We start from the raw sequence: 25,281 nt of genomic DNA on the forward strand, positions 1-25,281 counted from the left end.
GTATAAAAAGCCTGAAGCTCAGGATACCCTTTGACTAATATGATAAAAATGACAATTTCCACATCTGTACATCACCGACAATATGCGTTTGCAAAGTGAATGCATGAGGACAACCCATTTGTGTCGTATATCACAGGAAACGCCCGATTCCCCTGATTCTACAGGATGTTAAATCGGGCATTTTATTTCTTTAAATAAATACTAAGCGTTGCATTTGCTCCTATCTCTGTTCACCATCCCAAATGGCAATATTGCCAATTGGGCCGGACAATCACGAAAAACCCCAAATATTATTCATTTCTCCTGAATAATTCTTACAGTGACCATTCTCCCATGAAAGACAGTCGGTTACCCTACTCAGAAAAAAAAATAAAGCGAGGGTCAAGCATTGAACTTTTGAGATATGTTGAATTTTGCACAAATCAGCGAAAAACGCACCAACTGACACTGGACGGCATTTCAACACGGGGGCCGACGCACATCCCAAGTTCAGTGTACACATACGTCGGCAACAGCAGTAAATACATAGTTTCTTGTTAGCCGCCTATTGAGTAGTGGTCTAGGTTTCAGAAACTCCAAAAAACATTTATTTGCCAAAACAACTGCTAAATCAACACTGACATACTGTGAGGACCGAGAAATCAGTGATTTTAGGAACTACGGCCGCGCATGAGTACAAAAATCCCTAATGAGACCTCTAGCGAGCGGTCAACTCGGAGGCAAGTTTTATATGCAATCCCGCAACAACGGTGACAACAAGAGGTGATCAAAGATTGCAAGTTATTTTGGGACATCTTCCTAAAACACAAAATTCCAACCATCTGAGAGGCAAGAATGTGGTATCCTTTTGGCAGTTTGATATTTACCGATGACATATCATGAAAATGACTCGTTTATTGAATGGTATTGCATGGTTTGGTAATGAACAGTGAAACAAATTTTGTTTTTATCATTATTGTACAGACTAGTAGTAGTGTAGTAGGCCTACTACAGACTGTAGTACAGTCAACAGTGTGTTGTACACAGTCACATTCAGTGTATCTGCAGTGTACGTGTGTCACTGTAGTCTGTGTGGTGAAAAGGTAGTTCAAAGTACAAGTGGAGACCTTTCAATGCATGTTTTTTTATAGGATGTTCATGCATATGTCAAAAAGTAGACTATGAGACACTCAGATAGTCAATGATAGTGTAGTGACTTGTGACAGTGGCAGAGATGAGATATACCCACCCGGCCCAGTGCAAGTGGCAGTACCGTGGGCGTGACAAGTGTTCCTTTACAGCCTTTTTGTGGTCGGTTGTTGGTTTTTAAAATGGCTAAAATTTACAATCCCCGATCGGAAATGACGTAGTTTTAATATCGCATTCAACTATAAATCCATTGAACAGTGGGGCTTAGACCTTGTGCCGCCGTTCCTTAACAACCTCATAGCACCTTGCTCCAACAAGCAGTACCTATCCCAGTACAGGCACACACAAGAGGTTCAAATACACGCTAGACTCAGGAAGCAAGCTCAGTCAGAAGGACAGAGAGTTTTATGAAGAGAATGGCTTCTTTGTTGTGAAGAACCTGGTGTCTCCTGATGAGATTGACCGATTCAGGTAAATGGCTATATACTACTATAGAGGATGTATTTAACGCTGATGATGATGATGATGATGAGCAAGGCCAGAATGTGAAACTGACGACACACTGACACATCTTCATGGTTGGGTTGTTGACATTGCTTGGTTCACTGACTTCAGTTTAAAGCTGACATGCATGCATAAAAACTCCAGTGAAAAAGTTAGAAAATGCAAACCTCTTTCTCATCTGAAGACTTGAGTTGTAAATGTCTGACACAGATATGCAAATGAATGAACCCCGTCTATAGGGTTGGTGATTTCTCAATGAGACCATTCTGCTTTTGTTGCAGACAGAGGTTCCAAGAAATCTGTGTTCAGTATGAACAAGGTGTTCGTCCAGCAGGTATGACTATCATGAAAGATGTCTCCATTGCCAAGTCCGAGTTTGTAAATGGCGAAGGTGCAATCAACAAGATCCAAGACTTCCAATATGATGAGACACTCTTCAAGTACTGCTGTGACAATAGGGTGAGTCAATTAGTTTCATTTCAATTAAAGTTGGGGAGGTTGTAGCCCAATATCAAGTGTTTTGTTTTTGTCATTCAGCAAACCCGCCACACTCAAAATCGCCACCCTCCTCAGCTTGACCTTGGATGCAAAGGCACACTAACCAAGGTATAAAAAAAGTTCGCCTTAGTTCTTAGACGTAGATCTGTCTTATTTTTTAAGGTGACAGATTATGTGGAGTGTTTTACTGGTCCTGACGTTATGGCGATGCACACTATGTTGATCAATAAACCACCGGACCCAGGCTCCAAGACGTCTCGCCACCCCATGCATCAGGACCTCCATTACTTCCCGTTCAGACCCGCTGATCGCATCGTCTGCTCTTGGACCGCCATGGAGAAGGTTCACCCTGGGAATGGATGTCTAGTCGTTATACCTGGCACTCACAAGGGGGAGCTGCTGCCTCATGATTATCCAAAATGGGAGGTACGAAGCAATATTCATCAATTGTTTCGAATGACGTCTTTGAGGTGACAAGAAAATGATCAAGCATGAGAAGGCCTTATTACTTCAATATCTCTTACTTTCATTTTTCAATATTTTAGGGTGGGGTGAACAAGATGTACCATGGTATCCATGACTACAACCCCGACGATCCACGTATCCACCTCGAGATGGAAAAAGGGGATACTGTGTTTTTTCACCCATTGCTGATACATGGGTCAGGTGCTAACAAGACCAGTGGCTTTAGAAAGGTAGGTTAACATGATATCTTGAAGGGTAGCAGACCATGGTTACTTGAGGTGACTTGGGTCCAGTTCTTGATTTCAGTCTTGGTTGCTGCACATCTCTTAGTTTTCTTAGCCTGGTTGTTGCCTTCACAACCTTTTTCTCAGTCCTGTTTCCTAACATGTTAACCTCACTTTCTTTCCAGGCCATCTCTTGCCACTATGCAGGCTCAGCATGTGAATACTTCCCAGTCAAAGGAACAACCCAAGAGAGCCTCGCCCAGGAGATCATTGCAGTGGCGAGGAGACGTCTTGGTGACCCGAATGCTGAGATCCGGTATGAGGACATCTGGAAGCTGCGTGGACGTCTTGTGAAAGGGAGAGAGATTAACCTGTAGCCATGGTAAATAAGACAGAAGATGAACTCCACAATCATTTGTAGCAGAGTATTTACCAACAGACTACTGCTGATTGATACTGCTGCTATTGTCTTCTAATTGTCCCAGTGATTGCAATTGGAAGCCTGTTTTGGGGTGAACGACTCCGCTTCTTTCTCTCCTTCATTGATTGAGAACTTTGTGTTCAGTGAACTTAGATCTTGATTGAGAACATTAGTAGGCATGGGACAACAGTTCTGGTAATCAGATCATCTGATAAGATCTGCAACAAATTGTCACATTAATTAAATACAGCCATTGCCAGTATAGAAAGGCTAAAGGACATTCAAGTAACTGGCTGTGTGGATGAGACCAGGCGGCTTCTCCTTAAAGTGACACTTGATGTGCCAAATATAATTCTGTGATGTATTTTTTTAATGACTAGGCCAAACAATCATGGGATCTGTAAAGTGCAGATCACTACAGAGTATAAGTGTGTATTGAATGAAAGTGATATGTAATAATTTTGATAATTTGTTAATAAATGATTTATAAATGACTTGTGATGTCTTTCTTCTTGTCTTGCAGTGTGAATGCATGTAGCATGGCATCGTGAAATGACTTGTAACAACGTGGTCAGTGGTCTTTCATTAGCACCTTTCCACTGGTTCTCTCACACTACACCTGCACCACTATTGTGCAACCCAATATCGGCCAAGCTCCTAAGTCCATCTCATTTGGTTGGGGACCAAGGTGCTCTCCTCCCCTATTGGTTGTCTTCAGGTAACACTTGTCCTTCATACTTCACATCCCTAACTTGAAGGCACAGTTGGAGGAGAATGTCTATATGACTCGGCGCTGGCACGTTTCACAAACAACAAACAAGATAAGTTGATTGACAAATGTTTAATTACACCACTGTAATCAATTAAAATCTGCCACCAGTATCACATGAATATGGAACATCTCCACAAAATTTATGTGTCTGTCATAAGTCTTTGACACTTAATAAATATTTGTTTCTCCCCAAACCAATATATATACATCCCCACATTAACATCACAGAGCAAAAACTTTCCCAACCTATCTCGCCCACAAAAAGATACACCGCGCTTCACCCATGAACTAGACATGAAATACAACAAGTCATTAGGCTCGAGACAATAGACAGTCACAGAAGAGAATCCATTCCTGTCAAGTCCTTCTCAAATATAGATGGAAATCTAACTTCATCAACTTTTACCAAGTCGATAAGCATGATAAAAGATATGACACACATCAGATGAAATTTACAGGAGAACCAACAAATATGGTCAGCAGGGCCAGATCCAAGGGAACTGACCTTTAATTCGGAATGGTAACACGACCAAGGAAAACTGTCCTAAATGATTCCTCAACCAATCCTTCAAGTAGACTTGACCTACATAGATTTTGTCGTGGACAATTTTGCCTGTGTATGCCTGCACCTATTTCTTGGCCGCATTGAGGATCCTCAAAATGTAGAGAAAGAGATTGATGATGTCGAGATAAAGGTTGACGGAGGCGGTCATGTATTCTTCAGGAGAGAGTCGATGCATCAGTAGATGGGTGTCATAGATGATGAAGGCAGAGAAGATTACAGCACCGACCACAGCAATACCTAAATCCATCCATGCAGCTCGAAAGAAAATCTGAAAGAAAATGATGCTACATTCGAAATCTTGCAAACAGAGGAATGTATTTCTGAAATAAAACCAGTTCTTTCACTTTGAAATGTTGCATCTGACTGCACATAGGACACTCTTCTAACCACACACATTGCTGTTACATATGACACAACACAAAGACAGAATCACCTCAGTGTGAAAGAAACACAGTTGCTTTTCTTCAGATTGTTTTTTCAACTCACCTGCAGGAACGAGACCATGATGAGCATCATGAGCAACACAATCAATCTGAAAAGAGAAGGACTAGAATAAGAATCTATATGTAAACAAGGAAGAATATATTGGCAATGAGAGCCGCTGTTCATTCTTCACACCTTTAGGACGTCCAAGAAGGTGCCTACTATCCAACTATAAGGACATCTTGCTCTTCGCTGGTCATATGCCATACCCATCAAGTAGATGTCATATGCCATACCCATCAAGTAGATGAAAAACTTACGTTGAACCCATTTTGCTGAAGTCTCTCTTGCTTTGGAAAGTGTAGAGAGTTAGTCCTAGTGTGACCGCAAACGTGATAAGTGCTGCCTCAATCACGATGAAGCCATCGTACATGGTCACTGAAACAAATAACAACAATCATCACCATAAAAACACAACATGTTTTGTTCATTTCAGACAAAATCTTCTTTTGTGATTTGAATAGATGGAGCCACTTAAAATGTAAACATTGCACCCAACCTACTTAAATGTTCTGAGCAAAACACAGCTCTGTTTATTGTCATATTATACACTGTGAGTGAATATAAATGAACCGTGCTCATGAATACATAATTGAATTTTGATCAACTCAACAGTTGCGTGAATATCAAACAGCTCAAGACATGTACAAATGTATATAGGATCCACAAGAATGTGCTTGTTATATCTATGGAAGGGAGTTTAGAAAAGACTGATTCTTCTAAGTAACTATAGTAAGAGAATTATCAGGCTTACCGACACATCCAATCAGAGAAGCTTCACATAATGTCTGAAAAGAAAGAAGAGACAGGATATCAAACTAACACACCTCGACCAAAGTCTCACAAAGTCTCACAAAGTTTCACAAGCCACACTCAAAAGAGACGTGATCATCTGACGACTATATACTTACAAAGAGGCCAAGTAATATGAAGTTGATGGGCGTCTGCTGAGCTTTGACGTGAAGGGCGATCAGGAACACGAAGCTGAGGATCATCACAACAAACAACATCCAAGGACTGCAAGCAAAAAGTGAGACATTAGTGCCTCAATTGATTTACACTCATGTCTTAGTCCGACATTACCAACCTAATCTTTTTCCTCTCTGTAAAGGTAAACTACTGCTCCCTACAACTCCTGCTTTAATGCAATCTGAATGCAATCTGACATGAAGAATTGATGAATTAGCCAATCTATCTAAGTCTGGTAACTTACTTCTTTTTGTAGAACTGTTCCAGTGGTTCAAACTTAAAACACATGTATGCATACGCAGCAGTGATCAAGAGCTGGGTACAGAGAATGCCATACACCTTCCTCAAGAAACCTGGAAATAGAACATTACATTGAAAACTATGAACGATGATTGTTGATAAGACGGGTTCAATTGTAACGTCGCCAATGATTTGATCACAATTTTCATTCTTTTTCATACGTCACCAAGTTTGTTCCTGTTTTAGAATGTACTGACTCCATCTGTCAATGACTATCAACAATATTTCTCAACTCTGGGAGCCTTCCATTGTGGATGTGGGTCATACTGACTGGTTGTGCTGCCTGATGCTTCAGCTCTGCTGACCAATGAGCCAGTACGTACCCATGCGGATATAGATATGAGCAGACGCCACGTTGGAACCATACATAAAGTCATCGGTGATGCTCTCGTCTTTAGATGACTTCTCTGGTTCGTCCATGTTGATGATGGTCGGGTTCCCTTGGACATGTAGTGTTGCCATGGTGAGCAATTTAGTAATACAGAATATTAGGCAGCACTGAAAATGAAAATAAGTTGCAACCTAATTGAATAAAGAAGGCCAGGTCAACTGGCAACCGTCGGAGGCTGAAGGCTGAAGAAAGTTTTGAATTAGATTATAGTTTTTCCAGCAATTATGAATGATGTGCTCATCTGTCCTATAGCAGCCAAATGTTTCATCAGAATGAAAACAGATAGAGACAAGGGAAGCTGAAATAGAGGTGAAAAACTCAAATAAAAACAAAAGCGTTATTTTTGAGACACCCTGATGCACATAAATGATATGACGACAGTGCAGAAAAATCTGGAAAAGGCACGACAAAAACACTGTTTTCAGACAAATTACACTCGATTAAAATGCTGTTCGAATGCATGAACTGAATAATAGGGATATACTAGAGCAACTAGTGTATTGTATTAGGCAATCATTACTTCGAGTTAAGAGTAAAATAGTGAGAAATTCGAGATGAAAACACACCAAATGACAAAATTTCCAGATTTACCAACTTCCGCCTTCAGATTACGTCAATCTCGCTCAAGCCAGAATTTTCGGGAAATCAGAATTCGATCCGCTACCAACTTTGCGTTGCGCGAGTTTAGCTAAGATGGCGGAGGAAACAGTTTACTGTCTCTGTCGGCAGCCCTACGATGAAACCCGATTTATGATAGAATGCGATGTCTGCAAGGACTGGTTTCATGGCAGGTATGATCCTCAATACACATAGAAGAATATTACCGAGAATTTGGAGCGAAACGCTATCTGGTTCGTCCAGGAATCGCTCGAGAAGTTGCAACTTTTTGTGCTCAAGGTTTTGTGTGTATACTCGATACTGCATAGTGTAGGCTATACATGCAATAGGACTAGTCTTGGGGTGCATTTGATTTGCAATGTACATGATGATGATATTTACATTCAACACTATGCATCAGTGCTTCATCAGCACCAGGGCATCAGTGGTCATTAGCTAACTAGGTGATTCCTAGGCCGACTGCCATCATTGTCGGGCATCATTCAATCATTGGCCATGTTTCGTCGTCGCAATAATTAGACCTGGGTGGCAAATCACAGCGACTCCTCAACTGGCAGTGGTAGACAGGCCCATCCAAAAGTGTCATCACTTGGAGTGACTACCGGGGGGGGGGGGGGGGGGGGGGGTATTGTTCAGTGTCAGTCAAGTCACTCAGTGAACCCTAATGCCAGCAGGGTGGAAGTGCAGTTTGAAGCCATTGGCATGGGTCATTGTATGCTCCAGAATTCCTGACTTGCTGTCTTACTTAAATAATGAATTCTGTTAGATCTTTAAACATCAAAAACATCATGCTCTTTGACACTCTATTTCAGTTGTGTTGGAATTCAAGAGCACCAGGCTTCTGATATAGAAATATATCATTGTCCGAGCTGTCAGGTGAGACATGGGCCTCTTGTCGGTAAGTATTGACACATTGTCTCATACTTTCGTTGTACTTGTAGCCTTTGTAAATCAAGTATATCAAACAGAAATCTTGCATTACGATATACATGTATATCGTTGAAGTTTTGAGTTGTAATAGTTGGTGAGGTAGGTCTTCCACAAGCTGATTGAATACTGTCCACCTCTGACATGGTTTGGCAAACACCTCAACAGTTGGATTTCATGGACATCATCCCGCCATCTTGAAACTGAAAGAGACTTGCAGTCTTACATAGAATACAAACACTGACCTCAAATGCTATGTTGATTTCAGTCAAGAAGAGGAAGAACTGGCATCGCCATGACTACTCTGAAAACGTTGACCAAGATGACGATAATGGCATGTTTGACAAGGTAGGCATAGTTTCTCCAGTGTCACAATACATGTGAGACACAGCTTTTAAAGGTTAAAAAATCTCACAAATCACAAGTCATTTGTTCCATTTTTAATGCATTGGATTTGTGTACTGACATCACAATTGAACTTCTTCTAATATCTAACTTGATATTTCACGCCTAACATTCCAGCAGCTTTTACATTCTTGTTTGGTTCCCTCTCATTTTAGATTGATTTTGTTGACCCCCAGGAAATCCTTCATGAGAAAAAGGCAAGGTTTTTATAAACAAATAATGGAGTCAATGTTACACATCATATCATGTAGTAAAATGTAGTCACAATCTTTCCATTGTTTTTGTGCACTTTTTTTGTTTTTGTATCCTTGACCGTAGAATCCTTTCCAATTTCCCTGCTCACACCTACATTATATATTTGCTTTTTCGAAAATTTCCTGATGTCAATAAGCATGACGGCATGGCACGTTACTCCTTTATAAGTTACGTAGCAGAAGTCAGACAAACAGAAAATGGATATTTGTTGAGCAGTTTTGGAAGAGGTTCTGCTGTGAGCACCAGTTTTTACAGTCAGTTGTTCAGGGTTACAAACAAGAATGCTACTGGTACTTCTAGAGATACAAACCTCAGGGCAACTAAGAACTCATTTGCAGCCCTGGCTGATTGATTGTATTCAAATCTAATTGCATGTTGTGTTACATAACAAACTATTCATAAATGTTCCCTCTTAGCTCTTCTTCAATAGTTTCCACTTCGTTTCTTTTCTCACCTGTGGAATAGGAAAGAAATGTTCAGACACAGCTGAGTCCACTTACAGATAGAATGTAGATGGTGTAATCAAGGTGTCAGAGCAGAGACACCAAAATGTCATCTCTATGGATAATATGAACATTTCTTTCCTATTGGTCTTCACCAACTGAATGGATTCATTCAACAACTTGCATGGGCCTATATATGTATGTCATAAAACTGCTTTGGAGACAATGATAACATGTGTCAGTGTACTGTTGGTATGTGATAGAGCTGGTCAACATTTTGCAAGAGGCTCACTTGATGTCAACATTTCATTCCGTTGAGTGTTTAGCTGTGTTTTTGATTCTGCCCAATTTCAATATTTCTCTCTTCTTTCAAGGAGGTGCAGACTGGTACTGTTGTCTTCATTAAAGAGTTGAAGAACAGGACGTTTCCAAGGTGAGGCCACCAAGGATTGTATTGTTCATGATTGAAGATCAAGAGTCCTGGTCCCACCAGTACATATTCGAGAGCTTATCTGTTCATGATTCAAGATCAAGAGTCCTGGTCCCACCAGTACATATACGAGAGCTTATCTGTTCATGATTCAAGATCAAGAGTCCTGGTCCCACCAGTACATATACGAGAGCTTATCTGTTCATGATTCAAGATCAAGAGTCCTGGTCCCACCAGTACATATACGAGAGCTTATCTGTTCATGATTCAAGATCAAGAGTCCTGGTCCCACCAGTACATATACGAGAGCTTATCTGTTCATGATTCAAGATCAAGAGTCCTGGTCCCACCAGTACATATACGAGAGCTTATCTGTTCATGATTCAAGATCAAGAGTCCTGGTCCCACCAGTACATATACGAGAGCTTATCTGTTCATGATTCAAGATCAAGAGTCCTGGTCCCACCAGTACATATACGAGAGCTTATCTCTTCAAAATATATGTCCTTTTGGTATTCACCAGTACTCAAATCTCTTGTCTCTTAAATGAGTTGTTTGAACTCACAACATGTTTTCTGTGATGAGCTACAAATGACGCTATGGAAAAAGATTATGATTTTCATTTCATGTGTATCACCAAGACTTTAAATTCCTCTTACAGTGGTGATGAAATACCGATGCTGAGATTGCACGGCAGCCAACTAACAACAGAGTTTATTGAGAAGAATGGATTCAATTTACCGATTATGGTTGAGAAGAAAGATGGTCTAGGAATGAGTGTCCCGCCATCTAGCTTCTCCATTCAGGATGTCGAGAATTACGTTGGTAAGTCTGTAGTCTGTGAGATGATGCTGTCTTGTTGATGACGTGGAAGAGCTGTCAAGAAGTATGGGGTTGTTGGTATTTGCTCCTTTGGTTGGTGACTGAGGGAGACTGCACTAGGAACCAGAAGAGGAGAGCCCTTCTGACCAAGAATCAATCTCACAGCTGACATGTGAGGATATTAGTTTCCCTGTGGAACTCAAATTGAAAAAGTCTTTTGCTCTCTGTTGCAGGTTCCATGAAGGAGATTGACGTGATTGATGTGAGCCGACAAGAGGAGTATAAGATGTTGATGAGAGAATGGACAGATTATTACAACAGCCCAAACAGAAACAAGATATTTAATGTCATCAGCCTGGAATTCTCACAAACTAGGTAAGTGATGAATCTGTGTTGAAAGAGTTCATGTGGAAGGACTGTGAAACCACCACATTGGTTTGGTGATTTTGCACTGGTTGACCACAATGCAAATGGACCAGGTTTTAATCTACGCCCCGAGCTGGGGCAGTTTAAAAATCTGATATTACAGCTGTTCATTTTGGGTCTAATTCTGTGTTTCAGATTATCTGAATTCGTGGAGGTTCCCATGATAGTGCGTCGCTTGAGTTGGGTTCATAACCTATGGCCTGAGCAGCTTCCAGAGGAGTGTCACTTCACCAAGACAGAAGTGCAGAAGTATTGCTTGATGGGCGTCAAAGATAGCTTCACAGATTTCCATATAGACTTTGGTGGTACCTCGGTTTGGTATCATGTCTTGAGGGTGAGTACTATTTGGATACTAGCTGGCTGGAGTGCTTCTTTCAATGATTGCTTGAATGAAGAAGAGAAGCTGCTGGCTTGGGACAGGGGATCTTTCCTGTTGATCTTGATGTTCCTCACAGGTGTATCAGCTGACCTGTCTTTATAACCATCTTCCAGGGTGAAAAGATCTTCTACCTGATCCAGCCCACACCAGCCAACCTCACCCTCTACCAACAGTGGTGCAACTCCTACAACCAGAGTGAGACGTTCTTTGGTGACCAGGTTGACAAATGCTATAGAATTGTCGCCAAGCAGGGCCAAACGATATTTCTCCCAACAGGTTGGATCCATGCAGTATTTACACCGATCGACTCTCTCGTCTTCGGTGGTAACTTCCTTCATAGCTATAATATTGGACTACAACTAGCGTAAGTCAAACGGACCTGTTAGTATTGAAACAATAGCATTATCTGTCATAGAAAGAGTAGCTTAGCCTACTTCGTGGTACCTTCATCATTGGCAGATATCGGCAAGTCCTTTCATATCTGCCTGGAGGCCACGTATATCAAATGTGGTTGTGCCGACAGAATTCAGTACAGTACATGTAATCTTGTGCGATTCTTCCACAACAAGTTTACTTGAAGTCGTGATTGTTTTTATGTTTGCCTGTATTTGTTTTGATGATTAGGCCAGACTTTTCTTATACCTTGGTTAGCGTGCCCGCCACTAGGCGATTAACTGAAAATTTCAGTTTTTGTCTATTGTTCTTGCACTTCAATTTCCAGAGTGTATGAGATAGAGCGGACAATAAAGACGGCAGAGAAATACCTATTCCCAAACTTTGAGACAGTGAATTGGTATGCAGCTAAACACATCCTTGAGATTCTGAAAGGTGAGATCTCCTGTGGGTTTCTGTCCCATCTGAAACAGACACTTGCTTTCTACTGAAATTGCTAGTGTTTCTAAGGAGGTAATGCAAGTTACTTGTTGCACTGTCTGTCATATCAAGTAGAGAGATATTTGCCACAAAGGTTAAGGATTATCAAAGCTTGATGTCATTGGGAAGCTCCTGACTTATCTGATGGTTTCTGACTGGTACTCCACTTTGGACTTTATTAAAAACTGAAATTTACAAGCTTTCGTGGTCGTTGTTTCAGAACATGTTGAAGAGAATGTGTGGAGCCCTGCCTACCTGGTCCACGGTGCCAAAGCTCTCACTAATCATCTCAAAGTGTGGCTCCAACGAAAGGATGTAAGTTATCACATTATGTTCTCTCTTCTTTTGCTCCATATTGGTTTGTGTCGGTCCTGAAATCATGGTGTCCTCTCTCGAATGTTTGTGTCACTGAATGTTTCATTGTCGAGTTGGATTCCATCACAAGAGAAATAATGCAATAATACAACTAATGTATAAGTACCCAACACCTCAATGATCGGCTTCACCTGACATGTGTCTGGACAGGGAGAAAAGAAGGAGTCTTCCTCTAAAATGTCTTTACAACCAAGTCAAGATAATGTATGATTATGCTATAGTTTACCCATACAACCCAATAAAAGCCTAAACCTATGATAGTTCTGGACTGATGCTAGTGGTGGGCAAATAGGAATATCAGAATGGCTTGTGGATCCGTATTCCAGTACTGATCTAGGGTCTGCATCAAATTGATGTCAGAATTCGTGCAAATTGATCTGTTCTCTGCCACAATAATGCAGTACCCTAGTGACAATAGCGACAGCCTTAGTTGGTTTCCTGTCGCCAGACTGATTGAGTTCCCTGACCGTGGGATTTCGGCGCTCCAGTGTCAGTCCGAGTATGATAATAGTAGCATGCTCGTACACACCTTTAACATTAATCACTCGAGTAACTCTGAATGCATTGTTAACCGCTCTCTCTTGCAGGGAGCCCCCCAGCTGATAGTGAGTGTATTTACCACCTCTCTCTGCTGTAGTGTTGTCGGAGTACTGTTTGACACCTGGCAGTATTTCACCTCACTCATCCACACCACATTCATCTCATTACATCAGAAACAATCGTGCAGTGCTTCACTGTTGATTGGGCTTGTATGCTTCAGGACAAGTTCTTTCAAACAAGCAGAAATTGATTGAATTTGATTTTTGAAAATTCTTAAGAATTTTTTTCAGCCATTTTTGAGACTCATTATCATCATTACCATCAACATCTGCCTTGGCTTCTGTTTTCTCTGTTTCTTTTTCCCATTCTTAGCTGAGAGCATTTCCTAATCTGGTGTGCATTTGGCTCTGTTTCTTCATATGTCAACATCGAGTCAGTCAGTGTTATTGTCAAATCAAAGTCTTGTCTGGTCATAGCACAGTCAGTTCTTCCCGCTTGTTTTGATCTTCAGTAAAATGTGCCTGACGTTCTGAAGGTACCAACAGACAATCATAGTTTGATGCGAGACATTGTCCTGTTGTCCTTGTGCACTTTCTGGTTTAGATGAGTAGATGTCCTCCTCGTGTATGACAGGGTGTACCAGATCAGTGCTCACAACAAGCACCTCATGTTCAACCTCAGTTTCTTTTTAATACAACTCACTCACACCTCATGGTAGTTTAGTTTTACTAAAAGCATGCAGTTTATAACCCCTAACATTGTTTTAACCTCCTTATTTCGTCCCTGTCTATGTCATGATATTTCCTCAATTTGCTTGTAGTGTTTCACTGATAGGCATCTGCATTTTTAGGGTAGAGTTGCTATGCCAAATGCCAAAAGCAATGTTTATATGAAAGGGGCTAATCTGTGACAAATGTTGTCTTTTCTGAGTCACTCCGAGAGCTTACATCATGACCAGTTCTCAAGGCCAGCTTACAAGCCAAATGACAATGACATTGCATAAACTGTTTGGGAACCAGTTGTTTATATGAAATGAATTTGTCTGATGGAGATTCTGACCCAGTGTTTAGACAGTATTCATGCACATTGGGGCCTCCATACACAAAGCCTTGGCTATGTGTTATCCCAAAGGTGACATTGACAATCTTCACTACACTGAATTATAATGATTGATGTCTCTAGAATGTGACATGGTTTTCACAGTGAGGGCTAGTGTGGGGACATGTGTACATGTGCACAGATTGTGTCTGAGTATGTCAACTTAGATTTTGTCTCGGGGTTGTCTCAACTCATTCATTGTGACCAAACCATTGTTCAACTTGTAATCTTTAATGCCATTGTTGACTTGTTGAAGCCAGGACAGATTGGAGAATCATTGTGTTAGTCATGGGCATTGTTTGATTGGGAGCATACTTCTGTTCATTGGAGGTGATCAGTAACAGATTGACAACTTGAAGTGTTTGCTGAAGCATGTCTTATAAACTGTTCTCTCCTTCCAGTATGTAAAGAGTCAGCGAAGTCACTGTCCTGAACCGTTGATGTACAGTCGGATACTTAAAGAACTCACAAAAACAGTCAAAAATATTAATGTAAAGGTAAGGGACAGGGTCACAATAGGGTTCATATACAGATAGTTTGTATGAGAGGGAAATGTCAGGAATTGGCCCTTTTTTGAAAGTAAAGAGATTTGCACTTTACCTGTAACTTTAAACGTGAGGTGGTGGTGTCAGGAAGCCTTCATTTCTGTTACGGCCGAATAACCACAAGATTAATGGTATCTTCTCCGTTCAGGTTCCAACTCCACAGAAGGAAACCAGAGGGCGCAAACAGCAAAAAGAGAATCAACCGTTGGATTATGAATCTGACCAATCACCTCCGCGACCACCAGTGTCGCCGCGGAAACGGAAGAAAGCTAACGAATCTCCTCTCAAGAAGAATGACAATGATCAGAAAGTGTCGCCACCTAAAAAGTCTTCCTTGGATACGCTTGACGATATCTTTGATTCTGTTATGGCGCGTACTTCCTCGCCTGGTTTAAGTTTTGATAGTGATCCAAATGATGATTTAATCGATTACGAGTTGGTGGAGGAACCGTCACCAAAATCTCGGCGGAAACGAAAAAAGGCAGAACCAGATCAGAAAAATGTTTATGAGTTTGACGCTGATCACCAATCATTACTGCGTTCACCTGTTAGAAGGGGGCGCTCGGGTCGAACTGAGTCTGAAACAGACAATACACTGCCACAGGCTAATACAAGGTCACAGTCAAAGTCAGCACAGAAAAGTTTCAAGGTTAAAATCGAGAAAGGGCCATCTGGGTTTAAGGTGGATAAGGGGGGTACTGGGAAGGGGCCTGCTAAGTCAGGGGGGAAGAAAACACGCAAAGGGAGTTCAGCCACGTTTCAAGAGGACAAGGACGGGCCTAAGGTCAAGGTTGAAAAGATTGAGCGGGAATTCACGTTTGAGTTTCATGACGAGGAGGAGTTGGTGACGGATAATCAGAGATCGGTTGGGAAGAAATCAAAGGCAGCTACGAAGGCACCGAAGGGTCGGCAGAAGAAGACTAAGGTGACTGAGGAACGACAGGGTGCTGAGGGTAAAGGCTCTCTCAAGATGCGACTACCTAAGCCAGGCTTGTATGTGAATGAAGAGTCAGCCGAGCAGAAAGAAACCAGTGCAGCTACGCCAAGTGCCATCAAACTCAAAGTGTCCAATGGAAAGATTGTCAGGTAAATGATTATAAGTATTTGTTGAAATGTTAGCTATCTGAGGAGAGATCTTTTGTCTTGAAAGTAGACCGTCATCTTTTGATGCCTCATCTTCGTTATGTGTTCCAGCGGTGGTCAGACGAAATCTCCTAGTCCCGGTAAATTCCATCCTTTTGACTTCAAAGATGATTCAGATTCTGATGAGGATCAGCTCGTCGTTGATGAGACTCCAAAGAAACGAGCACCGCCTCCTTCGAAGCCAATGACACCGTTTCAACAGGCACACGAAGCACGCACAGGTGGACTCAAACTCAAGTTAACAAGTAAGGGTAACCTGTATGGCCATTGGTGGTGGGTGTTTCTATATGTTATTTTGTTGAAGAAGGTTTACTTGTCCTATTGAGCTTAAACAACCCAACCTGTTAAACAAGTGAAATGTGGAGGTTGTATAAACTAATGTGTATTTGTATTTTCAGTTCCTCCTCGGACAGCAGCTTCAAGGTCAAAGACTGAAAGTTCCAGCAGTCAAGATATCACATCTCAGGAAAGTCAAGATTCCTCCATCGATGCATCTCTGAGTGAGCCCGAGCTCGATGAAGACGGCATCCCCAAGTCACGGTTAGACATGCCAGAGATACGCGGTGGACTCAATGGCAGTATTGCTGATATACTTGAAGCGAGTGGTTATGGCACAGAGACGGATTTTAAGATTGATGAGAATTTAGGGTAAGTAATGCCATCTATTGACTGTAAGAGGAATCTTTCAGACAAGGAAAGTGTGTTCAAGCATTCAGTTTGACCCGTTCCTGATTACAGATCACCAAGTATGAGAGACGCCATTGGTGGCCTCCTCTCGATGCGTCTCGGTGGCTTCCAGCAGGTGAAAGGTCGCTCCGGTTCGCCCCTCGCTGACCTCGCACGACCTAAAGGTACCATCAAGCTACAGCGGATGAGGAAGACGATGCTGAGTGATGATACAGGAGAGAAGATGCAGACCTGCTTTAAAGATGAGGAATACGGTGAGAATCTAGGTTTTACATTCAACTGCAGGAGCTAATCAAGTAATCTGTAACTTGGAGTATCCCTTTCTTTGTGAAGTGCTAACGTTGGCTCCAGCTGCACCATTAATTTTGAATCAATGAGTCTCAATGAACGACAGAGCTTACTGCCGTAGGCCAAGATGACAGAATCAAGCAGACATTAGGGAACACTTGTAGCGTGTCATCATTCTCAACCCTATTTAATAAACTGTTGTCTTCTTCTTGCAGTGTATCCAACATTGGACATCTCAGACGATGAAGGTGAACATGTGTTCAAACCACGGGGAAGACAGAGGAAAGATGAGACTTGGAACCCTAAAGGTAACTTGATAGTCGGACAGTAGGCCAGTTACTGTAGGACAACAATAGGCCTAATCTATCAACTTATGAATTCTTCATATCCTTAAATAGCTGATCCTGTTTAACCTTGGTCCATTTCAGCTAAACTGGAGCCGAACTGTCCGAAACCTGAACGAGAGCCACGTGAAGGGACCAAGAAAGAGGCTGTTGAGAGTGGGTTAGCAGCGGCTGCTGCGGCTTTAGCTGATAAACCGGTAAGATAACTCATTCAGAAAGCTGAAACATATTCCATCTCTATGACTCTGACAGGACCAATGTGGGCATACTGAGCTCCTGACTTCTTGACAACTTGTGTAATAGGAATCCTACACATGGCTAGATTTCCTCACCTTCATCTTTCAGGCTCCAAAGCGACAGTACATCAGAAAGAAACCCAAGTTAGAGAAGCCATCACAACTCCTCGTCGCTATCCCGTCGTCACCGTTTGACTTCGAGCCTCAGCCAGGCACATCAGCATCCAGTATTAGTCTCTCTGGTAGTGCATCAAGTAAGTTGGAACTTCATGAATTTTGATGTATTTGTGTAGAAAACTAATTTTGACGTAAAGTCTATGCTCTGATCGACCACCTGCTGTTCTGACATCCTCGGACTTAACACTGACAGTTTCTTCTTAATTTCAGGTGACATAATGAGTGCTGGCCTCGACTCATCACTAAATAATCCCAAGACTCCGACCAGCCCAGCAAAAGGTAAGTCCTCACCACCTTCAGTGGTGGCGCTCTTCAGCTGGTGTATGGCTGTGTTATATCCTCATGCTTTCAAACCTGGAATACTGATGGTGGTTGTTAATTGCTGTGAACGATTGATTCATAACCAGGGCAGACTTGGACATAGATCTCATGCTCCTCTTGTCTTACAGCAGCGTGTAAGAAGCCTCGCAAGGGAATGGCAACAGCAAAGCAGCGGCTCGGCAAGATCCTCAAAATCCACAAAATGATGCATTAAAAACTTGAAGATGGGATGGTAACTTTGTTTGACCAGCAGCTCCAAGTGCATCATATCCTGGGCATTATCCCCAGAGCTTCACTGCCATAATATCTTCCATTTGCCAGTCAGGTTTCAGTATTTTCATGCTGCTACACAAGAGAGATACTCTTGAGCAAAAAACCAAACTGCTGCCAGTTTCTTAATTTCAATATGCACAGTGAAAGTTTCGTTTGGACTTATTTCAATGCTTAAAAGCCATAAAAATATGTAAAAGCGATTGGCCGACAATTGAGATCACTCTGTGGGTTCAATACAGTTTATAGGCAGCAATTAAAGATGTCATGAAATGACAGGGACACTGCAGAAAGTTCGACAACCTATAGTGACATATTCTCTTCTGGCACCGGTGTGAAATGTTAGTAGTATTTATTATCTGTAGTAAACAAGTTATCTGTAGGCAATCTTATTGTACAGTTGTTTGTGTTTATTGATCCATGCCTACCTATTCAAAATATTCCTCACCAACTTCTATAAGAGGCCAGTGAGGTTTCAAGCAAACCCATCATCTGCATAATTACTCTATTGCTGTGCAATTGTTGACCCACACCTCAAGACCTCTTGGACTTGTTGGTAATTATGTATACCTCATCTATGATAAGTGTTTGTAAAGTATTAGTGATGTCAAGGTATTTTTGGTATTTTGTCATAAGATATCCATGTCTTGATGCCCTTGTACATGTATGTGTAGTTCTAAGCAGGGAGCGTTTTATAAAGATCTGAAAACCAGTCTTCATTATTTCCCTTCTTCCTGTTATATGAACATAATTCTGGTTGTTTGTAATCCTATTTATTTTAGTAATAATAGTGTGTAGAATTTGTAAATACGGAGTCTCTAGTATGTGCTGGTCATCCCTCCGCCTATGGTAAGATAATCAAGTCCAATCAAAAGATGAGTGTTGAGTACTGCATTAGCATCTACCTCTACACTCACCAGATATTGTAGGTTGTATCTTCTGGTCCTGCTCATTCTTGGCTCAACCAGTGTGTATGATCTCATCAACCAATTTTCAGATGAACGAACTTAAATTGTTGACTCTTTGAACAACTTGGGCTAGATGTGCCATTTGTAGATATTGCATTTTGTAGTTTTGGGAATGATAAAATGGATGAAGGATATATTGGAATAGTGTATTATGGCTTTCTCGTGTGTTGATGGGAGCTTATCTTGAGCCTTGAGGTGAGACTTTGGACGGCGAGAGGATGGCCCAGTAATTCAATGAAGTGGTATTGTCGAGATTATGATAGAAGTTCATTAGTGAAGTTAGGTAATTAATGAGCAGTATCACGAATAGTGTACATGTGGTGAACTTAATTCTTAGCAGTTGGTTCATCACTTTTTGCAGTATCTGCCATTTGATGTACTAGAATTATGTACAAGTTGTACTGTAATTGAAAAGTAATTAAGTATTGATTACTGAGGTAATTGAGTAAATTTAAGCATTGATTACAAAGTAACTTTTGTCTACGCGGTTCTAATTAAAACCACGCAGTATACTCGTATCCACTGCAATATTGTAACATTTTCTAAAGATTTGGAATATTTGAGATATTTTATAAAAGTTGCATAAACGACTTGGTTTTATCACAAGAGCCTTATGTAAATACCTGTCACATTGTACAGTGTAGTCCTTCAGTTAGTTGAGACATTAGATGTACCAATAAAATATTGTACATGAAATATGAAACGCTTTACTTCTTTATTCTTTGGTCATGGAGTCCTCATTAGAGGTAGACGGGTGGCACCATTGTTCCATCTCACCTGGTCCATGCCAGGCCCATAACCAAACCAATGGAAAGGGGGCTCACAAAGAAGATTTGGCGGCAAAAACTTGCAAACCCAAGTGCAAATAATGAAACTGCGCATGCGCGAACTCGGAAAGTCGAGTTTAGATGGCGCCACCGCACAAAACCTGGGTTCTCGAGTTCGACCCGACCTGATAAGGGTGTGCATTCAACTATCTGCGGGATCTCCGTCTTCATAAAAGCACCATGATCCATGTGTCAATAACAATCACCTCCATGTCAGCTGGAGTCCACTCGATGCTTCAGAATACAGGATGAGTTCAAGCCCAGATCAAAAGCTGATTACAAGCTGGAGCAGGTGACTTTTAACGGAGAGGAGACACAGATGAAAGTAACTGAACTTTTGAGATATGTTGAATTTTGCACAAATCAGCGAAAAACGCACCAACTGGCACTGGACGGCATTTCAACACGGGGCCGACGCACATCCCAAGTTCAGTGTACACATACGTCGGCAACAACTTGTTAGCCGCCTATTGAGTAGCGTTTTAGGTTTCAGAAACTCCAAAAAACATGTCTTTGCCAAAACAACTGCTAAATCAATACTGACACACTGTGAGGACCGAGAAGTTAATGATTTTATAGGAACTACGGTTAGGGCTTGGCTGCGCACAAATTCAAAAAAGTCCCTAATGAGACCATAGACCGAAGACAGTTTTGGTTCGGCTACTGAAGAATTCATCCGACCAGTATATCAGAAACGACAAGTTTGGTCAGTAGCGTCACCTGCGAATGATATATGAACTAAATATTTTTGCAATTTCTGACAAAAGTTGTCAATAAAATACAGTGTTGCTCCCCAAATACTACACTAAAACCAAAAAGTAGAACTAAGCAGTGTTGCCAAGGTAACAGTCTTTGTTTGTTAAGTATCTACGGTGCTGAGGTCGGATACTGTAACCGAATATTCAACCCTTTTTCGTCTGCTCAAATTCCAAGAAGATTTTCTCGTTTGTTCCGCACTGACCACTCTTCCACACCTCCACACCAATCCAACATGAATCATGAACAGATGAACTGATGAATGCATTGTTATTGACCTTTGAGCTGCTTTTCTTGTGGTGAATTGCGTTTATGAGAATATCAGTAATTTTGCTCTAAACTGACGAGGAGAGGCGGGGATGGTGCACCAGCAATCCTCCTGTCCTGTTAGTTGGACGGACCAGCCTCTGAACCTGTTGAATCTGTAATGTGCTCATACAGTGTGTTTGCCTTCTCATGTCTCCAGACTCTCATTCCAGCAGACCATGGCGTTGAGTTTGGATGACAAGCTCCTTGGAGAGAAGACTCATTACTACTGCAGCAGTGATGAAGGTGAAGATGATGATGATAAGGAGTCATGTGGGTCTGATGAGGAGGGAGGACAGGCTGCCAGTCACGCTGCTGCAGATCTTCCCCCGCCTGAGGTCAAACCATATGATGGCACATGCACAAATGTAAGAATGCTGTGAAGAGAGACTATCATATTGAAACAGAGTAAAACAGCTGGCCTTCCCAGGTCATCATGGTTTTGGGTCAGACTAATGTTATATGCTGCCCTTTAGGAGGCAGTTGTTCCTGGCCTATCTCTATGTTACTGAACTGAACCCGTACTTTGGGAGTAATCTTGTTGCTTGGTTTCAGACGGGTCCAAAAGGAGTAATCAACGACTGGCGACGTTTCAAGCAACTTGAGAATGAGAAGAGGGATGGAGCTGAGGAAGAGAAACTAGAACTCATGAAGAAACTATCAATCACTTGCAGGTCACATGTAAGTATGTATGTCACATCACATGTAAGTATGTATGTCACATCACATGTAAGTATGTATGTCACATCACATGTAAGTATGTATGTCACATCACATGAGGAAGGTTGCCAAAAGAGGATGATATTACTCATGCTATCAGCTTGTAAAATGTGTTTTTTCTGGGAGGTGAGAGTCGAGTTAGGAAGACACGGTTGTACCTTGGTGTAAGCAGTAGATAACTCCTTTTGTATGAAGATTGGTTGGTCTCTTGAACCCCATGACTAACCGAAGAGAATGGTTACATTGCAGCTTGATGACCAAAAAGAGGCACAGAAGGATGACGAGTTTATGGCGATGATTAATGAAATGGAAGATGAATTCTTAGAGCAGTACCGAGCAAAACGAATGGAAGAGATGCGCAGAGCTTATGAAAATCAGTAAGTTCTTTGCCCCTGGATAGACTGATCTACACTGTTCATTCAGTATGTGCGCTTAATTTTCCAATAAGTTATCTACGAATGTTTAAACTCCATCTTGGAACCAGATAGTGTGCACTCAATTGTGTGAATGTCTTCTCTGTCTTTAACCAAGTGCTGTTCTATTTCAGACCAATGTTTGGTAAAGTGCTTCAGCTGAGGAAGGAACAGTTCCTGGATGCTATTGATAAAGAGAAACCACAGGTCACAGTCATTATTTATCTTTATGAAGACGTAAGTGACATCCTTGCTCTGACTGTTGAAATGACTTGGCTGCCATAGCATGAATAAATGTGTCTCTGAAATAAAGCTTCATCTGAAAACCTCACTTGATGTAATTCCTACATGTCAGACAACACTAAAATAACTCCAATACATGCAGTATCTCTTATGTAGCAAGTTATATCCGACTGACCATAGCTGTCCCTTTCAGGGTATACCAGCCTGTAAGGCCATGAGTGGATGCCTGGCCTGTCTCGCTATGGAATATCCCAGGGTGAAGTTCTGTCGAATAAAAGCCTCAGAAGCCAAGCTGAGTTACAAATTTGTAAGTATAGTTCGAATTTGTTGTGATCCAGCTTCCTTGGAATCGAGCATAGTTTCATCAGTTGTTTCCGCCTACCAACTTTTGCTCACTCTTCTGACAGCATGTTCCCCTAACAGTTTTTCACCACAGTATTCTGTCTTTCGTGACGAGTTCCTGCCAAGAGTAGACCATGATCTGACATTAGTCCCACCATCGGCTTATCATAGCAACCTCAGCCAGTGAAAACCCGACCAAACCACATTTGGATCCACACTATGTTTGATTCAAGATTGACCATTAACCTTTCTCTGTTCCAGTCTGCGATGGGTGTTCCTGCACTGCTAGTCTACAAATCTGGTGAACTTATTGGGAACTTTGTGCGTATATCAAATGAACTTGGAGACGACTTCTTTGCTAATGAAGTGGAAGGATATCTTTTAGAGTGAGTAAAGCCTGTTTCATGCCCTTCTTACCTGGATCTAATTCTTAATGCTTCCCTTGAAAACAGAGCACAAATTGACCAGAGTTCTAAGTCATGACCCTCATGAGTCAGATAGTAATCCTTTTGACTTGCGAGTGCATGATTGGAGAGTCTTCCATCTGTTGAGAGGTGAGACTAAAACAGGTTCATGGAGACAATATTATCTTTCTTTCATGATAATTCATGTTGATGTTTCTTGCAGACATGGTTTACTCCCAGACAAAACACTTCAGCCAAACATGCCATTTAAACCCAAGCAAGATGATGACAGTGGAAGTGAATTTGAGGTCGAATGATACCAGGTAACCTTGGTAACTTGTGCATTATGTCTATGAGATCACATTATTTTCTGAAGACGAGGCTATGCACTTTCACTGGAGAAATTCAAACTTGGGTTGGAAGTGGCCGTAAAAAGTTTGGTGATTTCTGTGAGAAAAAACATTGGACCAAGTTTGAACTATCATCAGAATTTTGATGAACGGATGTAAAACTGGATAATGATGTTTTTCCATGTGTTGTAAATCAGTGTGTCTTTGGATTAACAGCTGTTGTACTCTGTGTCAGAGTCTGTTGCTAGCCTCGTCCTCTTTACACTAGCATGGTATGGGAGCCGTCAAACCAACCATGTCCTTTGCTGACCCTAACCATGGTCGTCAGTTGTGACAGCAGTGGACCTTGACTGTTTTGATTGGCATCAAGTAATTGCTGGATGTATTTCTGATATCATCACATCTTGATGATATGGAGTACAGGATTTGGCAGACAGACCTGTAGATCGGAATGTTCAGCTGGATGTAAGGAATTGGGAATCTTGCTTTTGTCTGACATATCTGCTTGATTTTTGCTATGAGAAGAGGACTCCAGCCCAGTGACTCACATCTGGCCTTGATCTTAGTCAACGTGAAATGTCTCTTTCTATCATGTCAAATGAATAGGCACGGCAATAACCAAATAGATGTCCATGTCGTTTTTGTAAGGTATTGTTTACTTATGTTCACTGCCCAATGAATAAATTTGCATAACTTATGAAAAAAATTGTTGTTACTTGTTACCTATCATCATCGGATGGCATTCGTTGGTATTTGTGGACAATTTGAGATGCATCTGATCCAAGCCTGTCAATGAAGAGCTGACGATGGGTCAATATCTATTTATGTTGAGCCATTTGAATTACAAATATGGCAAATTATGGAGGAACTGCCCAATAACTGCCCGTTTCTAGCCACCCAGTGAGAGAAACCCTCCTTAACCTGCTGATTTGTATCCCGGATGTATTTTGTGTGGCAATAATTTGGCTGAGAAATTTGATCAGTCATGATATATCCATCTGGTTTGTCACAGGTAGACTGTATTTTGATTCTGAATGTGATCATGGACTCCTTCACCTGTCTTCATGTGTGGCATGTAGACAAGCAATTGCTGGGCCTTTGAGAATTAATAATCTGGACATAAGGCCTTTGAGAATTAATAATCTGGACATAATTAATTCAAGGCTTTGGGGTTCTTTACAAAATGGTGTAATGCCATTAGACTAAATGACTGAAACAACAGGACTCTTGTTGAGTAACCTGCGAACAAAAGGGAGTTGTTGAAGTACACTGTGCAGCCATTGGTCATGCAGTGCACTAGCTACAGGCCTCGGTCATGAGGTGGAGATCGACAGACCGTGGGGAGTTTTGGCACGCTAGGATTTTAACGTTATTTCGTGTTTTAAAGGTAGGTTGATGTTGCATAATCTTGTTTTTGAAGGTATCCATTTAAATGTGGAAACTACTGTATATTGTTTATTTTCTCTTGGTGTTTATGTAGCAAATATTTGAACACACATATAGGTCTACCAGTGGCCGAATATTCAACCAGTGGCTTTGTTGTATTATGAAGGAAAACAACTGATGTTTAATTTCGGTGACATTGTGTCGTCGGGTCAGTGTAGGCCCTGTGAGGCCACTCGTTGATCAT

At 41.4% G+C, this 25,281-nt stretch overlaps 4 protein-coding genes across 8 annotated transcripts; 3 read left to right on the forward strand and 1 right to left on the reverse strand.

The window, feature by feature from the left end:
- Window positions 1-750: 750 nt before the first annotated feature.
- On the forward strand, window positions 751-3,734 carry LOC135490888 (phytanoyl-CoA dioxygenase, peroxisomal-like). Of its 2 annotated transcripts, XM_064776460.1 has the most exons (6): window positions 751-839; window positions 1,430-1,599; window positions 1,914-2,091; window positions 2,293-2,556; window positions 2,676-2,825; window positions 3,005-3,734. In XM_064776460.1, the coding sequence occupies exons 3-6, from the start codon at window positions 1,969-1,971 to the stop codon at window positions 3,194-3,196; spliced, it is 729 nt and encodes a 242-aa protein (XP_064632530.1). In that variant the 5' UTR covers window positions 751-839; window positions 1,430-1,599; window positions 1,914-1,968; the 3' UTR covers window positions 3,197-3,734. The 2 variants fall into 2 exon arrangements, with proteins under 2 accessions (XP_064632530.1, XP_064632529.1); XM_064776459.1 differs by lacking the exon at window positions 751-839 and having other exon boundaries at window positions 1,467-1,599.
- Window positions 3,735-4,066: 332 nt separating this feature from the next.
- Window positions 4,067-7,332, reverse strand: LOC135490666 (protein lifeguard 4-like). The gene is made up of 8 exons (XM_064775986.1): window positions 7,287-7,332; window positions 6,653-6,827; window positions 6,274-6,382; window positions 5,972-6,077; window positions 5,815-5,848; window positions 5,321-5,438; window positions 5,064-5,109; window positions 4,067-4,845 (listed from the first exon to the last, which is right to left on the reverse strand). The coding sequence occupies exons 2-8, from the start codon at window positions 6,789-6,791 to the stop codon at window positions 4,642-4,644; spliced, it is 756 nt and encodes a 251-aa protein (XP_064632056.1). The 5' UTR covers window positions 6,792-6,827; window positions 7,287-7,332; the 3' UTR covers window positions 4,067-4,641.
- Window positions 7,333-7,361: 29 nt separating this feature from the next.
- On the forward strand, window positions 7,362-19,942 carry LOC135490665 (histone lysine demethylase PHF8-like). 3 transcript variants are annotated; one of them, XM_064775983.1, is made up of 22 exons: window positions 7,362-7,511; window positions 8,151-8,236; window positions 8,534-8,613; window positions 8,826-8,867; window positions 9,743-9,801; window positions 10,460-10,623; window positions 10,854-10,995; window positions 11,182-11,380; window positions 11,539-11,789; window positions 12,147-12,253; window positions 12,519-12,613; window positions 13,261-13,278; window positions 14,713-14,808; window positions 15,005-15,942; window positions 16,051-16,244; window positions 16,398-16,647; window positions 16,738-16,940; window positions 17,190-17,282; window positions 17,403-17,515; window positions 17,664-17,808; window positions 17,942-18,010; window positions 18,181-19,942. In XM_064775983.1, the coding sequence occupies exons 1-22, from the start codon at window positions 7,414-7,416 to the stop codon at window positions 18,264-18,266; spliced, it is 3,528 nt and encodes a 1,175-aa protein (XP_064632053.1). In that variant the 5' UTR covers window positions 7,362-7,413; the 3' UTR covers window positions 18,267-19,942. The 3 variants fall into 3 exon arrangements, with proteins under 3 accessions (XP_064632053.1, XP_064632054.1, XP_064632055.1); XM_064775984.1 differs by lacking the exon at window positions 13,261-13,278; XM_064775985.1 differs by lacking the exon at window positions 8,826-8,867.
- Window positions 19,943-20,843: 901 nt separating this feature from the next.
- Window positions 20,844-24,362, forward strand: LOC135491173 (phosducin-like protein). Of its 2 annotated transcripts, none has more exons than XM_064776872.1 (8): window positions 20,844-20,959; window positions 21,353-21,547; window positions 21,735-21,860; window positions 22,149-22,276; window positions 22,447-22,549; window positions 22,749-22,862; window positions 23,159-23,283; window positions 23,525-24,362. In XM_064776872.1, exons 2-8 carry the CDS (start codon window positions 21,359-21,361, stop codon window positions 23,616-23,618), a joined length of 879 nt encoding a protein of 292 aa, XP_064632942.1. In that variant the 5' UTR covers window positions 20,844-20,959; window positions 21,353-21,358; the 3' UTR covers window positions 23,619-24,362. The 2 variants fall into 2 exon arrangements, with proteins under 2 accessions (XP_064632942.1, XP_064632943.1); XM_064776873.1 differs by having other exon boundaries at window positions 21,356-21,547.
- Window positions 24,363-25,281: the final 919 nt, after the last annotated feature.

The sequence above is a fragment of the Lineus longissimus genome, chromosome 7, assembly GCF_910592395.1.
Source record: "Lineus longissimus chromosome 7, tnLinLong1.2, whole genome shotgun sequence".
Taxonomy (NCBI): Eukaryota; Metazoa; Nemertea; class Pilidiophora; order Heteronemertea; family Lineidae; genus Lineus; species Lineus longissimus.

Bases quoted from the DNA above. Each gene is read 5' to 3' on its own strand.
- LOC135491173 (XM_064776872.1), top strand. From the start codon at position 21,359: ATGGCGTTGAGTTTGGATGACAAGCTCCTTGGAGAGAAGACTCATTAC. The intron at 21,548-21,734 runs GTAAGAATGCTG...GCTTGGTTTCAG, and splicing joins ATGATGGCACATGCACAAAT to ACGGGTCCAAAAGGAGTAAT. The intron at 22,277-22,446 runs GTAAGTTCTTTG...GTTCTATTTCAG, and splicing joins CGCAGAGCTTATGAAAATCA to ACCAATGTTTGGTAAAGTGC.
- LOC135490888 (XM_064776460.1), top strand. From the start codon at position 1,969: ATGACTATCATGAAAGATGTCTCCATTGCCAAGTCCGAGTTTGTAAAT. The intron at 2,092-2,292 runs GTGAGTCAATTA...TTATTTTTTAAG, and splicing joins AGTACTGCTGTGACAATAGG to GTGACAGATTATGTGGAGTG. The intron at 2,826-3,004 runs GTAGGTTAACAT...CTTTCTTTCCAG, and splicing joins AGACCAGTGGCTTTAGAAAG to GCCATCTCTTGCCACTATGC.
- LOC135490665 (XM_064775983.1), top strand. From the start codon at position 7,414: ATGGCGGAGGAAACAGTTTACTGTCTCTGTCGGCAGCCCTACGATGAA. The intron at 11,790-12,146 runs GTAAGTCAAACG...TTCAATTTCCAG, and splicing joins AATATTGGACTACAACTAGC to AGTGTATGAGATAGAGCGGA. The intron at 16,245-16,397 runs GTAAGGGTAACC...TTGTATTTTCAG, and splicing joins ACTCAAACTCAAGTTAACAA to TTCCTCCTCGGACAGCAGCT.
- LOC135490666 (XM_064775986.1), bottom strand. From the start codon at position 6,791: ATGGCAACACTACATGTCCAAGGGAACCCGACCATCATCAACATGGAC. The intron at 6,383-6,652 runs GTACGTACTGGC...TTCTATTTCCAG, and splicing joins TCATATCTATATCCGCATGG to GTTTCTTGAGGAAGGTGTAT. The intron at 5,849-5,971 runs GTAAGTATATAG...CTTTCTTTTCAG, and splicing joins TCATATTACTTGGCCTCTTT to ACATTATGTGAAGCTTCTCT.